The 14,956-nt window shown below is 50.1% G+C and overlaps 1 protein-coding gene across 6 annotated transcripts in view; it reads right to left on the reverse strand.

Moving 5' to 3' along the window:
- Nucleotides 1-14,956, reverse strand: part of LOC310833224 (mothers against decapentaplegic homolog 4-like) — a 37,095-nt gene that overhangs the window by 5,570 nt on the left and 16,569 nt on the right. For 3 of the 6 annotated variants that reach the window (XR_014558594.1, XR_014558595.1, XM_083715756.1), the window contains exons 3-11: nt 9,621-9,795; nt 7,588-7,608; nt 6,700-6,909; nt 5,973-6,113; nt 5,717-5,872; nt 4,781-4,834; nt 4,506-4,689; nt 2,202-2,370; nt 721-859 (exon numbers count right to left, since the gene is read on the reverse strand). Coding sequence is in view for 4 of the 6 variants with exons in the window: in XM_083715756.1 (XP_083571882.1) it covers nt 721-859; nt 2,202-2,370; nt 4,506-4,689; nt 4,781-4,834; nt 5,717-5,872; nt 5,973-6,113; nt 6,700-6,909; nt 7,588-7,608; nt 9,621-9,795 (1,249 nt within the window). In the remaining 2 variants the exon portion in view is untranslated. Of the gene's footprint in view, nt 1-720; nt 860-2,201; nt 2,371-4,505; nt 4,690-4,780; nt 4,835-5,716; nt 5,873-5,972; nt 6,114-6,699; nt 6,910-7,512; nt 7,609-9,620; nt 9,796-14,956 lie in introns of all 6 variants that reach the window. The other 3 variants (XM_083715755.1, XM_083715754.1, XM_083715753.1) reach the window with 1 other exon arrangement.

Raw genomic sequence — 14,956 nt, forward strand, 5'->3', positions numbered from 1 at the left:
TGTTAATTGGCTCTTTTTCAGAGAGACTCCAGAACTCATTATCCACAGCAACTGCCCACCCATTTTAATGGCTGGCGTTCATTGGCTGGTTGGACACAGGCGAATGGTGGGAGGAAGCAGCTGGGGAACCCCCAAGGGAAGAAGGCTCAGATCCTGGGGGTTAGTGGTGGGACAACGGTGAGTGGTTAGGGAGAAAACTGAGAAGAGAAGGTGTTGGGAAATGAAGAGGCAACAGGGCATAGTGAGCAGGGAGATTCTGTGGCAGAGAGAAGTCCAAAATCAGAGGCAGAAGCTGAAGCAGGGGAGGATAGAGTCCGACTGGTGAAGAGTGTCTCCCCCTCCTGCTACAAGCTCCCCTCCTCCTTGGTTTCCCAGAACCAGAAGAGGCATGAAAAGGGCAGAGGAGCAAAGACAGCCACACAGACACAGTCTAAGATTGTTTGGGAAGGACCTGGGAGACATAGACAACTGTGGGGTGGCGGGAACCTTTAGTCTCGGCAACTGATCCATGGGGCAAAAAAGACCTACTGGGGTTGAGTCCCTGTGCTCCTTAGGCCAAGTCTGTGCAGAGCCTGTTCTTTGCTAATAAAGAGTTAACTCCAACATGGTCAGTGTGATTTACTGCCGGCTCGCTCCAGTCACTGGGCCCAGCACTGTCTAACAGCAAACTCCTATTTCTGCTGGTGCACCTCAGTGGGGGTGAATCCACTTGGCACTTACCCACAGCTGGCGCAATGCCCCCCACGGAGCCAGGCCCAGGAATGCTCCCTGACACAGCGGCCGCCTGAGCCGCCGCTGCCGCCTGCGCTGTCGCTGCTTGTTGGTGCATCTGGCGGTGGCACTGGCGAAGGTCAAAGACCTGCATGGAAAGGCAGGAGGGAGGACTCTGCGTTAGAAACTGCAGCACCTGTTGTGAGCAATGCTCAGGAAGGATGGCAGCTGTCAACCCGTACCACCAGGAAGGTGGCAAGGTGATAATATTAATGATAAGATGATGATAATAATTGAAATACTTTATTGTCACTTGTACAACTTGTATACAGTGAGATTACATGAGCACCCCCCACTCAGCTCTCTTAAGTCTTAATTCCCCTCGTTTACTGACGCACACCCACCAAACCCGAAAGTCAGTTGCCCTGTTGTTATCTTTTCATTCAGCAGCCTAACAGCCCACAGATAGAAGCTGTTCTTTACCCTGTTGGTGCGACTAATCAGGCTTCTATATCTTCTGCCTGAGGGCAGGAGATCAAGAAAGTGCCGGACAGGGTGTGAATCATCCCTGAGAATTTTCCTCACTTTCCTGAGGCAAAGTTCTTCCGCTGTTTCATCCAGCAGCTTCATGGGACAGCCCATAATATTCACCACCTGTATTCACCACCCTCTGTAGGCACTTCCTATCACTTGGTGTCAAACCAGCGTCCCACACCGTGATGCAATATGAAAGGACACTTTCTATTGTTGAGTGGTAGAAGAAGATCATCAAATGTTGGTTGACATTGTTCTGCCGCAAATACTCTGAGGAGATGGAGTCTCTGTTGGGCTTTCTTAACCACCTGGGTTGTATTTATTTTCCAAGTAAGGTCTTCACTGAGATAAACTCCTAGGAATTTAGACTCTCTCCACAAAGCCCTCCCCAATGTACAGCAGGGCTAGTTCTCCTCTCTTCCTCCAAAAGTCCAACACCATCTCCTTTGTCTTGCTGATATTAAGGTGCAAGTTGTTCCCTAGGCACCATGTAGATATTTTTTGGACCTCCCCTCTATACGCTGATTCGTCTCCACCTGTTATTAAACCCATTATAGTGGTGTCATCTGCAAACTTAATAATTGCAGTAGACAATAATTATAATATTATAATAATAATTAGACAGGCAGAGGTACTTGTGGTGTGCACAGACACCAGCAGGCCTATTCAGACACAGGATTCAGTTACGTTGCTTTTAAATTTTCTTTATTTTATACTGAGTCAAACCAACAGCCCTTGCAGCCTTATACTGCCTACACTGTCTGGCAGCAGCTCTCCAGGGTACCAGGCAAGGGACAATTCCAAGCCCTATGTGGAGATGCTGGGGAACTGAACATTCAGTACACAAAGCAGATGTTCAGAGCTATGGTCCTTCCCTGTTAGATTTGTCCTTGGCAACCCTCTTGTTCCCAGGCCCTCCAAAAAAAACAACAACACAAAACAGCACCCGCCCTGACCTTGATGTAGGCGCCAGGGTAGATCTTGTGCACAGCATCCCCCGGAGCACGCCCAGCCTCCCGGTCTAGGTAGTAGCTCTGCACGAAGACGGCGTGGTCGCTCAGACACCGCATCCAGACATCGCCTTCACCACGGCACTGCAGCTGGACTCCTTTCCCGATGTGCAGCCTGGAAAACAGAATACTCCAGTTCCCCTTCCTGTCTGGTTCCCTGTCCTCCACTGTCAGGGGTAGGTCAGCAACAGTAAACAACAACAAATCACTCAGGGCCAGTGAAGTTAAATCAACCTTATATTCAAGGAGACGAACCACAGCTTAGGCCTTGCAGTTTCAGCAACTCTTCCTAGGAGGTCTTGCCCCAACGACACAGTTGCAAAGACCTTCCCATCCCTCTCTAAGGCTCCTCCTCTCTCGGGTTTTTTCTGTGCAGTCTCAAACCATGTCTGCACACAACTATCTTATCTTTTCATTTCTGTGTGTGTCGCAGCAACCTGCCCCAATTCCTCTCCAGCCTCCGCTTTGACCTCCGATTCTGGACTGCTCTCTGCCACAAAATCCGCTAAAGAGTGCCACAGCAATTCTTCTTCGGTGGGTCTTGCCCCTAGGAGGCAGTTGCAGGGACTGAAGGCCCCCTCTTTCCCACAGCTGCCCTAAGCCTCCTCCTTTCTCAGGTTTCCCCCAAGCAATCTGAGACTGTGCCTGCGCAAAGCTAACTTCTTCTCCACTCTTTTCATGCCTCTTCTGGCTCTGGGAGACCAGAGAAGAGGGGAGTTTGTTGCAGCAGGAGAGGGAGACCAGCCTGACTTCACCAGCCTGATTCATCTCTGCCTCTTGGCCGTCCTACTCTCCAGTGTCACAGTCCAGTTTAGAGGCGGTCAAAGTCCTGGTGGAGGATGTCGGGACTGGGGGCAAGACGGTGGGGTGGGAGCAGGAAGGAGAGTCAGGAAGCCAAGGGTCTGAGGGTCAGGAGTCAAAAAGCCAAGGGTCTGAGGGTCAGGAAGCAAGGAGTCAAGGAGCCAAACGCAGCAAGGCAGTGAACGTGTTGCTGTGGCAAAGAGCCAAAGGGAGATGCTGACCTTATATCCCTCCTCGGCTTTTGCCGCCTGGTGCTGTGAGTTACCAATCGGCCTCACCTGTGCGGCCGCGCCTTGCCTCTTCAAAATTAGGAAAGCCCCAGTCCTGCAAAGTCCTACTGGTCACAGGCCTGGCTCCTGCACGCACACCTGACATCCAGTTTCTGCTTCTACTTCTGCCTCTGCTTCTAGACTCCTCTCTGCCACAGATTCTCCCTGTTCACCAAAGCCTGTTGCCTCTTCTGCTTCCGACACCTCCTCCTACCAGTCTGCTCCCTCCAACAGCTCATCTTCACCTCACCACCAATCCCCGGGCTCTGAGCCTTCTTCCCCTGGGGGCTCCCTTAGGGGTTCCCCGGCTGGTATCTCCCACCACTCCTCAGCACCCAGCCGGTCAATGACTCCCGCTTCCTGCAACAGCCACGGTTCTGTGCTGCTCGGTGTTTAGATAATGTTGCCGTTCCGCAAACCTTAAGCCTTCCTCCCCGAACCCTGCAGATAAACCCCATTCTGTCCCCGGTCATTGCCACTTAGGCACTCAACCCCTCGACATCAGAAATAGCGGGAGGGTTTTTTTGCAATGGAAACCCATGGCTCTCTGCGTGCACTTTTCACATTGAGGTCCAGTGCCAAGGGCCTTCTGGTGGTTCCCTCCCTGCGAGAAGCGAGGTTACAGGGAACCAGGCAGAGGGCCTTCTCGGTAGTGGCACCCGCTCTGTGGAATGCCCTCCCATCAGATGTCAAAGAGAAGAACAACTACCAGACTTTTAGAAGACATCTGAAGGCAACCCTGTCTAGGGAAGCTTCTAATGTTTAAAAGACCACTGTATTTTAATACCGTATTTTTCGCTCTATAAGACGCACCAGACCACAAGATGCACCTAGTTTTTGGAGGAGGAAAACAAGAAAAAAATATTCTGAATCTCAGAAGCCAGAACAGTAAGAGGGATCGCTGCGCAGTGAAAGCAGCAAACCCTCTTGCTGTTCTGGCTTCTGAGATAGCTGTGCAGCCTGCATTTGCTCCATAAGACGCACAAACATTTCCCCTTACTTTTTAGGAGAGAAAAAGTGAGTCTTATAGAGCAAAAAATACGGTACTTTGTTGGAAGCTGCCCAGGGTGGCTGGGGAAACCCAGCCAGATGGGCAGGGTATAAATAAATTATTATTATTATTATTATTATTATTATTATTATTATTATTATTATATCCCACCCTCCCCACTGCCCTGACCTGGCGCGCTCGCTGGTGTCGGTGCGGTGGACGTTCGAGAGCTGCCCCAGGCAGAAGCGGTCTCCGCCCGAAGGGTCCACGTATCCGTCCACAGTGACCACGGCGCAGTTGGCGGGCACCTTGAAGATCTCGCCCACTTGCACGTCCATCTCGAAATAGGCGATCGAGCACCAGAACTCAGGACCTGGGGAGAGCCAGGCATTCATCTTAGAAATCCGGGCCATTGTGGGAATGGGGGAGAGAAAAAGTCAAATGAGGGAGTTTGCGCCCCTTACCAGGGTGGCTGGAGACTGGCGGCTGGTAGGGAGGCGAACCATGATGAGCAGGCCCTGAAATATAAGGCAAGGAGGGGTTTTGCGGTAAATAGGGACAGAAACGCCAAGACCTTTGCTCTTCTGTTTCCTACATTCACTATACAGTGGTACCTCGGGTTAAGTACTTAATTCGTTCTGGAGGTCCGTTCTTAACCTGAAACTGTTCTTAACCTGAAGCACCACTTTAGCTAATGGGGCCTCCTGCTGCTGCCGCACCACCGGAGCACAATTTCTGTTCTCATCCTGAAGCAACGTTCTTAACCTGAAGCAATATTTCTGGGTTAGCAGAGTCTGTAACCTGAAGCGTATGTAACCTGAGGTACCACTGTAACTCATTCCGCTTCCCAGAGTGGATGTTTGAACCCAGGATTCCTGTCCCAGAGATGCCCCCTAAACCACCTGCGAGCTTCAAAGCTACTGTTGGACTCCAACTCCCAGCAGCCCCCAGTCAGCATGGCCAGAGATGATGGGAGTTGTAGTTCCAACAGTGTTCTTGGACTCCAGCTGATTCCTGGGAACCTGTACTATTGTCAAGGGAGCTGAGAGTTGCTAAAAGGAGACCTCAATCCCCCCCCCCCGAGCTACATTTCCCAGAATTGCCAGGGAAGAGGGACTGACTCTTAAACCACTTTGGGAATTGTAGTTCTGTGAAGGGGAACAAGGGTCTCCTAACAAGCCGCAGCACTTATAAAAACTACGGTTCCCATAATTCTTTGGTGGAAGCCAGGACCGTATAACGTTGTATAACCGCAGGTGCAGTTACGTGATTTCGCCACAGGGGGCAGCAAGATGAATAATGTCGTTTTGGGGGGGAAAGTGAACTGCAGTGGAACCAAAACGGTGCTGCAGACACCCAGGGCCCTCCTTTTTTGCTTTGCTTTGCTTGCCAAGACGCACAGTAATGGTTTGAATGGTGAAGAGGAGGCTGAGGGTAACTCCGTCCGTTCTGCTGCTGCTGGGGAGCGGGGAGCGGAGGCGGGGTGGGCTCCTGGCTCCTCCCACCGGAGCTGTAGCTTGGGGTGCCGCCGTTCCCTGTCCAGCTGCTTGTCGAATCTTCCAGAGGCCCAGGGAAGGAAATGAGGAAACAGGTGAGAGCTTATCATTTGAACGCCTCCGTCCTGCACCCGGCCCTATAATGGCACCCTATACTTACTCTGGTAGGGCAGTTTGGGGGCGCACCCATTTTGCTGGGAGCTAGGGGGGGCCGGAGAAGGGACTGGGGGGTGCGCGGGGCTGGAGATCTGAAGAAGACCCTCCCCATGAAGGAGAGGGAGCAGGGGCCCCCCAGGAGGGCCTAAGAGTAAGCATGAGAGAGAGAGAGAGAGATCAATTTTATCTGCAAGCTACTATTGCAGATTCATTTCATTTCCCCATCACATTGCATTTCTCTTTTACATTTCACAAACATGCCCATTGAATTGCCCCCCATCATATTGCATTTCCCCGTTGCAGATCCACCACATTTCCCCAACATATTGCATTTCCCAGTCACATTGCATGTCCCCACTGTAGGAACATTGCATTGTCCCCATCATATTGCATTTCCCTGTTGCAGATCCACCACATTTTCCCAACATATTGCATTTCCCAGTCATATTGCATTTCCCCATTGTAGGCCCATTGCATTGCCCCCATTATATTGCATTTCCCCATCACAGATCCATTGCATTGCCCCCACCATATTGCATTTCCCCACTGCAGATCCACCACATTTCCCCAACGTATTGCATTTCCCCTTCACAGGTCCATTGCATTTCCCCATCACAAATCCAACCCATTTGAGAGGAGGCGAGAACAGTTCCTTTCCCTTTCCCTTATGTCTCCCTTCCTCCCTGCTGCTCCCCCCCAAAAAAAAAGAAAAAGAAAAAGAAAGAACTTACCTGGGGGAGACAAAGGCAATGCGGGGTAGATGCCAGCAGTAGGATGAGGCGGTTCCGGAAGCTGCAGGGGCGATAAGGGCTGGTAGGGCTCTGCCTGAGGGTGGCCGGCCTTGATCCCAGGGCCGAGGTGATCTGCCGGCGGAGGAGGCGGGACCTCCATCTGGATACAGTCGGGAATGAACTCCTCTTTCACGAGCCGCGGGGGAGGCTCTGCAGGGGGGCGGAAAGAGGAGACGGCTCAAACACAGCGAAGACGGGAGAAAACAAGCCGGCTGAAGCAGCAACTGCTGTTCAGAATAACATCTGAAGGCACAGGGAAGCTTTTCATAGAATTATAGCATTGCAGAGTTAGAAGGGATCCGAGGGTCATCTAGTCCAACCCCCCTGCGATGCAGGAAAATGCAGGTGTCCGTTGCGGGGATCAAACCTGCCGCCTTGGCATCATCGGTGGAACGCTCTAAGGATGTGATGTTCTGTTGTGTTTTTGTATACCGTCGTACCTTGGTTCTCAAACAGAATCTGTTCCAGAAGTCCGTTCGACTTCCGAAAACTGAGGCACGGCTTCCGGTTGGCTGCAGGAGCTTCCTGCACTCCACCGGAAGCCGAATCGGACGTTCGGCTTCCCAAAAATGTCCGCAAACCGGAATGCTCGCTTTCGGGTTTGCGGCGTTCAGGAGCCAAAACGTTTGAGTCACCAGGCATTTGAGATCCAAGGCACGACTGTATTCTGTTGGAAGCTGCCCAGAGTGGCTGGGGAAACCCAGTCCGATGGATGGCATATAAATTGTCGTTGTTGTTGTTGTTCAGCAATACCTGGAAGGTCAGAGGTCCGCCCCCAGTCCTGTCCTAGGCCATCATCCAGAAAAACAAAGCAGGATTGTATCTCACCTGTATTCTGGATGTTCAGTCCTGCAGAACGAGAGAGAGAAGAAAGTGAGTGTGTTATATATCCTATGAGCTCCAGCCAACATTCTCTGAGGCCAGAAATGTGCTTGACATTGTTCCGCAGGGCCTGCAAGACAGAGCTGTTCCGCCTGGCCTTTGGTTTGGACTCAGTCTGACCCTTATGTTTCCCTCCCCTTATGGTTTTGATCTATGGGCTACTGTTAAAATGAGGCTGCATTTTAAATTGCATTTTAACCTGTGTTTTAAATTGGGTTTTTCCCCCCTATTATGTTTTTACTGTAATTTTGCTGGTGTTTGCCGCCCTGAGCCCGGCTCTGGCCGCGGAGGGCGGGGTATAAATAAAAATTATTATTATTATTATTATTATTAAGATATCCAGCCTAGGGGCACAATTTGACTGATATTTCGACGAGGAGCCAGCATGGGACCCTTTCTGGTCCAACCCACTCCCTTCGCCCCAGCTAACCTCCAAGGCCAAACGACATGGGCTGACATCTTTTCTGCCCCCGACTCAGTGCCTCACGATGGGTGCCTCTGACCATGTGCAGAGTTGGCTTGGGAGCCCTTTCAGGGGCGCCAAAGTAGGGTTGGGATATTCAAAGGTTAAGAAAGGGAAACAAACTCTCCCTCAGCGAAACAATAAAAAATTATATTTCAAGTCGAACTGTGGTCGAATTGCCTCTGAGCATGTTCAGACAGCACGCAACAGAGAGAGAAATGTTCCGTGTATACACATAGCTAAGGTTAAATACCTTCCAAGGGCATGCAAAGTACATTTTCTCTCAGCGGAGCAATTAATATTTTGTTTTGAAAAGCAGCTGCAGTCAAGTTGCCTCAGAGTGTGTACACTGCCAATTTTCATCTGAATGAGGTGGTTTGAAAAAGCAACACCAGAATGAATTTAAGGACGTGGTGCCTCCGGGCAATTGAAGAGATTGTCTCATCCAGAAAGCACCTTATGTAGAAAATCTGTAAGTTAAGATATTGTTGCGGGGGGACAGGGGAGATAATGAAAACACGGAGCACACAATGTAGGTTATTATTATTTTAATTCCTGCCCTTCTGTTCTGGCAAATCTTCAGTCGGTGGAGATGCCAGGCTGGGCGTAAGAAATTTGGATCGGTTGGCATAGCAACCTGCTAATATCCACTGTGTGCTCTGTGGAGTCGAATATTTCCATTTACAGATAGGTAAGAAGGCAGGTATGGGACGCAGGTGGCACTGTGGGTTAAACCACAGAGCCTAGGACTTGCCGATCAGAAGGTCGGGGGTTTGAATCCCCGCGACGGGGTGAGCTCCCGTTGCTAAGTCCCTGCTCCTGCCAACCTAGCAGTTTGAAAGCACGTCAAAGTGCAAGTAGATAAATAGGTACCGCTCCGGCGGGAAGGTAAATGACGTTTCTGTGCGCTGCTCTGGTTCGCCAGAAGTGGCTTAGTCATGCTGGCCACATGACCCGGAAGCTGTACGGCGGCTCCCTCGGCCAGTAAAGCGAGATGAGCGCTGTAACCCCAGAGTCGGTCACGACTGGACCTAACGGTCAGGGGTCCCTTTACCTTTACCTTTAAGAAGGCAGGTGCCCTTTGCCTGCCTTGGGAGCAGAGGTGATGTTAGGAGGCTCAGAAACAGTGACAGAGAAACTTTCCTCTCTGTCTCCAGACGAAGGGCCACACCCCATTCTGAGCAACTTCCTGGGGGCCATGTGAGGATGGGGGGGGGGGGTAGAGGCAAACGGCGTGCAAAATTTACCTTCGTACAGTAGGCCACACACATTCACACAACCCTCGCTTTCCTCTATCCGAGAGGCGCGATCTAGCCATGCAAGGAGAGAGTGCAAAGCGAGGGCCGGTGAGGGAGTGTTCTGAGGGCCGGATGGAGAGACCCAGAGAGCCGCATTGGGTTCCCGAACTTGAGTTCCCACTCTTGACACCCCAGTGGCCTATTCCGAAATAGATCCACTGAGGCAGCTGTGGGGGTACTCGGCTTCTGGAGGCGCCACCCACAAGGGACCCACTCACCGATGCCCGGAGACACCACCCGCTCGTAGTGGTAGGGGTTGACGCAGACACTGTCGTACTTGAGGTCGAAGGCGAACTGGCAGAACTTGACGTGCTTGAGCTCGTTCTTGTGCAAGTCCGGCCAGCGCCACAGGCGGGAGTAGATCACATGGGGAAAGCCTTTGCGCCCGGCCACCTGGTTGCGGGGAGAAGGGGGTACGTGGAGGGGGAAAAGATGGCAGAGGACACCGTTAGTGGAGGAGTAGAGATGGCGAGGGCAGATGCAAACCCTCCAAGTCTCTCTATTTTCCAGGGACCGTCCGGGATTTACAGAAGCTGTCCTGGTTTCTGATTTGATCCATGAACGCCCCACTTTCCCCTATTTTCATCAGAGAAATGTTGGAGGGAATGGAGTTAGGCGACCCCCGAGCTAAGGAGATAAGTAACTATGCAACCTTTAGAAGACATCTGAAGGCAGCCCTGTATAGGGAAGTTTTTTCCCCAATGTTTAACTTTTTATTACGTTTTTATATACCTGAAGGAGCGTCTCCACCCCCATTGTTCTGCCCGGACGCTGAGGTCCAGCGCCGAGGGTCTTCTGGCGGGTCCCTCACTGCGAGAAGCAAAGCTACAGGGAACCAGGCAGAGGGCCTTCTCGGTGGTGGCACCCGCCCTGTTGAACGCCCTCCCACCAGATGTCAAAGAGAACAACAACTACCTGACATTTAGAAGACATCTGAAGGCAGCCCTGTTTAGGGAAGTTTTTAATGTGTGACATTTTAATGTATTTTTAATCTTTGTTGGAAGCTGCCCAGAGTGGCGGGGTACAAATAAATTATTATTATTATTATTATTATTATTATTATTATTATTATTATTATTATTATTTTATATATGTTGGAAGCTGCCCAGAGTGGCTGGGCCAACCCAGTCAAATGTGCAGGGTATAAATAACATCATTATTTTTATCATGGAATAGGACACCCCTATTTTCACTGGAGAAATGTTGGAGGGTGTGTTAAGAGGAGCCCAGCTGGAGCAGATTTAAAGGACAGGAGGGCCTCTGCTGTGCGGCAGGGGGTTATTTACATATTTATTATTACATTTTTATGCCACTTAAGAGCTCAACACGACCCAAGGGCTTTCCCCGCTCTACATTTCATTCTCACAGCAACCCAGGGAGATAGGTTCAGGCTGACAGACAGGGACTGGCCCCAAGTTGCCCAGCAGGTTTCATGACTGAGAGGGGACTCGAACCCAGGTCTCCCAGGCCCTAGACCCGACATTGCTTCACATGGGCTCTCAACTCACACGCAGCACAGATATGGACCGGGGAACCTCTGACCCCATAGAGAAGAGTCAGGGAATTTTTTTTTTTTCAGACTGAGGGCCGTGTTCCCACCTGCAGAGGGCCACCTTGCAGTGGTGGGCGGGGCCAGAGGTCCAAAGTGGGTGGGGCAACGGAGGTCCATGAATGTAGATGTTGCCTTTGTGGAGTAGGCTGGCTTCAACACACTCACACATCCTGCAGCCAGGCAAGGAAGAAGCATGATTCGGGGTCAAGGAGCCTCTCCGGCCAGGGTGGAGTTGCCTGGATCTCAGCAGACTCCTCCGCTGAGCTCCCCACTGAAAGCCCCACAGGATTTCTCCTCCTCCTCCTCCTCATTTTATTATTTATACCCCGCCCACCTGGCTGGGTTTCCCAGCCACTCTGGGCGGCTCCCAACAGAACACTAAAAACAGAATAAAACATCAAACATTACAAACTTCCCTAAACAGGGCTGCCTTCAGAGGTCTTCTAAAACTCAGATAGTTGTTTATTTCCTTGGCATCTGATGGGAAGGCGTTCCACAGGGTGGGCGCCACCACCGAGAAGACCCTATGCCTGGTTCCCTGTAACCTCACTTCTCTCAGGGAGGGAAAAGCCAGAAGGCCCTCGGAACTGGACCTCAGTATCCGGGCTGAACGATAGGCGTGGAGACGCTTCTTCAGGTATACAGTGGTACCTCAGGTTAAGTACTTAATTCATTCCAGAGGTTCGTACTTAACGTGAAACTGTTCTTAACCTGAAGCACCACTTTAGCTAATGGGGTCTCCCACTGCCGCCACGCCGCCGGAGCACAATTTCTGTTCTCATCCTGAAGCAAAGTTCTTAACCTGAAGCACTATTTCTGGGTTAGCGGAGTCTGTAACCTGAAGCATATGTAAACCGAGGTACCACTGTACTGGTCTGAGGCTGTCTAGGGCTTTAAGGGTCAGCACCAAGACTTTGAATCATAGCTGTGAACTTTTCCCTTTTCTTGTGAGGATCCTATTCGGAATAAGGGAATTTCCCTTAAAACGTTGACAGCTGTGCTTTGATTTGTGCTCGTAAACGTAATGCTCAGGCACTCCTGTTGCCAGAGCTGCAAATTCCATGTATCTCACAGCAGAGAAGGAATCAATTTCCCCATTTTCCTCCAAGTCGATGGAAGAAAATACAAAACAAACAGGCGTAGTTTTATTCCCCTCCACCCTCTGCAAGAACCTTCCTTTCTTTCCTGGGGGGCGGTGCATGCATGTGTTGTGGACAGGGCCCTCACACTCATTTTTGGCCCTCACACTCATTTTTCCCCACACGGTTTCTGGCTGACGCTGAATTCAGACATAACAACAGCCCCCCCTTTCCCCGCGGCTTCAAGAACCAGACAGTGACTCATCCTCTGGGCAGACAGGGAGGGAGGGGGCACAGCGTGGCTAGCAGAGAAAAAGAGATTTGTTTGGGGGTGAGGGTTAAAAGGGATGGGGTTGGTGACCCCCACCCCCCAAAACGAAACCTCAAGAGTCCTCTTTATCTGGTATTCTGTTGGGCGGGGGTCAAAAATGGGACACGCACACAAACATGCTGCTTCCATCCAAGCCAGCAATAATCCCTCCCAAATTTCCAGGCCTTTTGAGAAGGATTTGCTTTTCGCTCTTTGGGTGGGCTCCGATTTAAGGAGACAAAAAAACGGACACATCTGTCGCCTTTCCTTGTCCTGCCCCCCAATATTATTCTTAATTTAATACATTAACCCTAACCCTTCACCCTAAGGTCCTAGGCTGGGTTATATTAGATTAAAAAAAGCAAACACTTACAACGGCAAAGAATAACAACAAATAAGTATAAAAGCAACAAAATCCAGACATATATTTAGATTTGCAATGGTTCTGTGTTAGAAATCTTCACTGCTGTTTTCTAAAAGAGAGATCACTTGTACCTCATGGGATGTGTGCGCGCAGGAATATAATTGGTTTAATACTTCAAACTGCCTCGAAACCTCTTTGCCAATCGATAGTATATTCAAATCGCCGCTACCCCACCCCAATCACGGTAATTATTATTTTGTCCGATTTCAAGAGGCAAAATCCTAAGGCAAAAAAGTAGGTCAACAAGGGATTCAACAATCCCCAGGAGATGTGGGGCAGGGGCTCCTGGACTTAAATCCCCTTCCTTATTTGTAGAGCAAGGGGTTGTAACACACACACACACACACACAAAACACACACACACACACTTTTCTAGCCTTGGCCAAACTCGAGGGTTTCCCATTGCAGCCTTTCTCAACCTGTGGGTCCCCAGATGTTGTTGAACTACAACTCCCATCACCGCTAGCTAGCAAGGCCAGAGCTCAGGGATGATGGGAGTTGTAGTCCAACAACATCTGGGAACCCACAGGTTGAGAACTGCTGCATTAGGGCATCCAATTGGCTGCTATGATGCTGGGCTGGATGGGCCCCCATTGGCTGGATCCTCTCCAGGACTCTTCTGATGTTCTTATTGTCCAGCCCCCCGCACTGGGTGTTTTGCACTACAACTTCCATCAGCCCCTGGCTAGCACAGTCAATGATCAGGGATGATGGGAACTGTAGTTCAAAACATCCGTCGGTCTTGGCAGTTCTGAGTCACTCATTGTTTAAGACGGAAATGCGGGGTGGGTGGTCAACAACTTTGTCTGGACTCTGACTTTGGGGAATATGGCAACCCCAGCCATGATAGCTGGGGCTGATGGGAACTGTAGTCCAACATCATCTGGAGGGCCTTGGCCTCCCCAACCCTGCTTTATACCTCTGAAACGCCCATTAATATATGTCAGAACGTGTATTAATATAAATCCAGACGGTGACAGCAGTCACAAAATTAAAAGACGCCTGCTTCTTGGGAGAAAAGCAATGACAAACCTAGACAGCATCTTAAAAAGCAGAGAGATCACCTTGCCAACAAAGGTCCGTATAGTAAAAGCCATGGTTTTCCCAGTAGTGATGTATGGAAATGAAAGCTGGACCATAAAGAAGGCTGATCGCCAAAGAATTGATGCTTTCGAATTCTGGTGCTGGAGAGTCTGGAGAGTCCCATGGACTGCAAGAAGATCAAACCTCCCCATTCTGACGGAAATCAGCCCTGAGTGCTCACTGGAAGGACAGATCCTGAAGCTGAGGCTCCAATACTTTGGCCACCTCATGAGAAGAGAAGACTCCCTGGAAAAGACCCTGATGTTGGGAAAGATGGAGGGCAGAAGGAGAAGGAGACGACAGAGGACGAGATGGTTGGACAGTGCTCTCGAAGCTACCAGCATGAGTTTGACCAAACTGCGGGAGGCAGTGGAAGACAGGAGTGCCTGGTGTGCTCTGGTCCAGGGGGTCACGAAGAGGCGGACACGACTAAACGACTAAACAACAACAACAACAATACTAATCCAACCTCTCAGACCAAGTGGGAAGCAAGAGTCCTTTGACAGTAGGCCACACACTGATTTAAATTTCCATATTGTAAATTAAAGTGTTTGCGATATATTTGGTACTATTTAATTTACACTATATATTTATATTATGTGTGTGTGTGTGTGTAACATGACACAATTGGTAGTCTTAATGTATTTCATTATTAAGCCAATTGAATACACAAACAGATGGATGTGCTTTCATTGACAACGCAAAAAGGATTGCTTTAAGTTAATGCTTTAAGAGGTCTTTTTCTTGAACGGACCACCCTGATTGGTTGGGATATGAAAGAGCCTATGGCGCTCCAGTGACATTGCTGGACTCCCAACTCCAACCAGCCCCTGACCATCAGCCATGCTGCCTGGGGATGATGGGAGCTGGACCCGACAACATCTGGAAGGCTCACAGTTCCCCCATCAATGGTTTAAAATAGGTGAAAGCTTTTGGGCCACACGGGATCTTTTTTTAAAAAAAAGATCTCCAATAATGAAGTTGTTGCTGAAATTCAAAACTCCGTCTAGATTTTAGAAGTTGAAAAACTTGCTTCAGACATGCTGTTTTCCACAGCGGCTAAGCAGAAAGGCTCCGTGGCAGAGAACACCTGCTTGGCATGCAGA

The sequence above is a fragment of the Podarcis gaigeae genome (assembly GCF_964106915.1).
Source record: "Podarcis gaigeae genome assembly, chromosome: 16".
NCBI lineage: Eukaryota > Metazoa > Chordata > Lepidosauria > Squamata > Lacertidae > Podarcis > Podarcis gaigeae.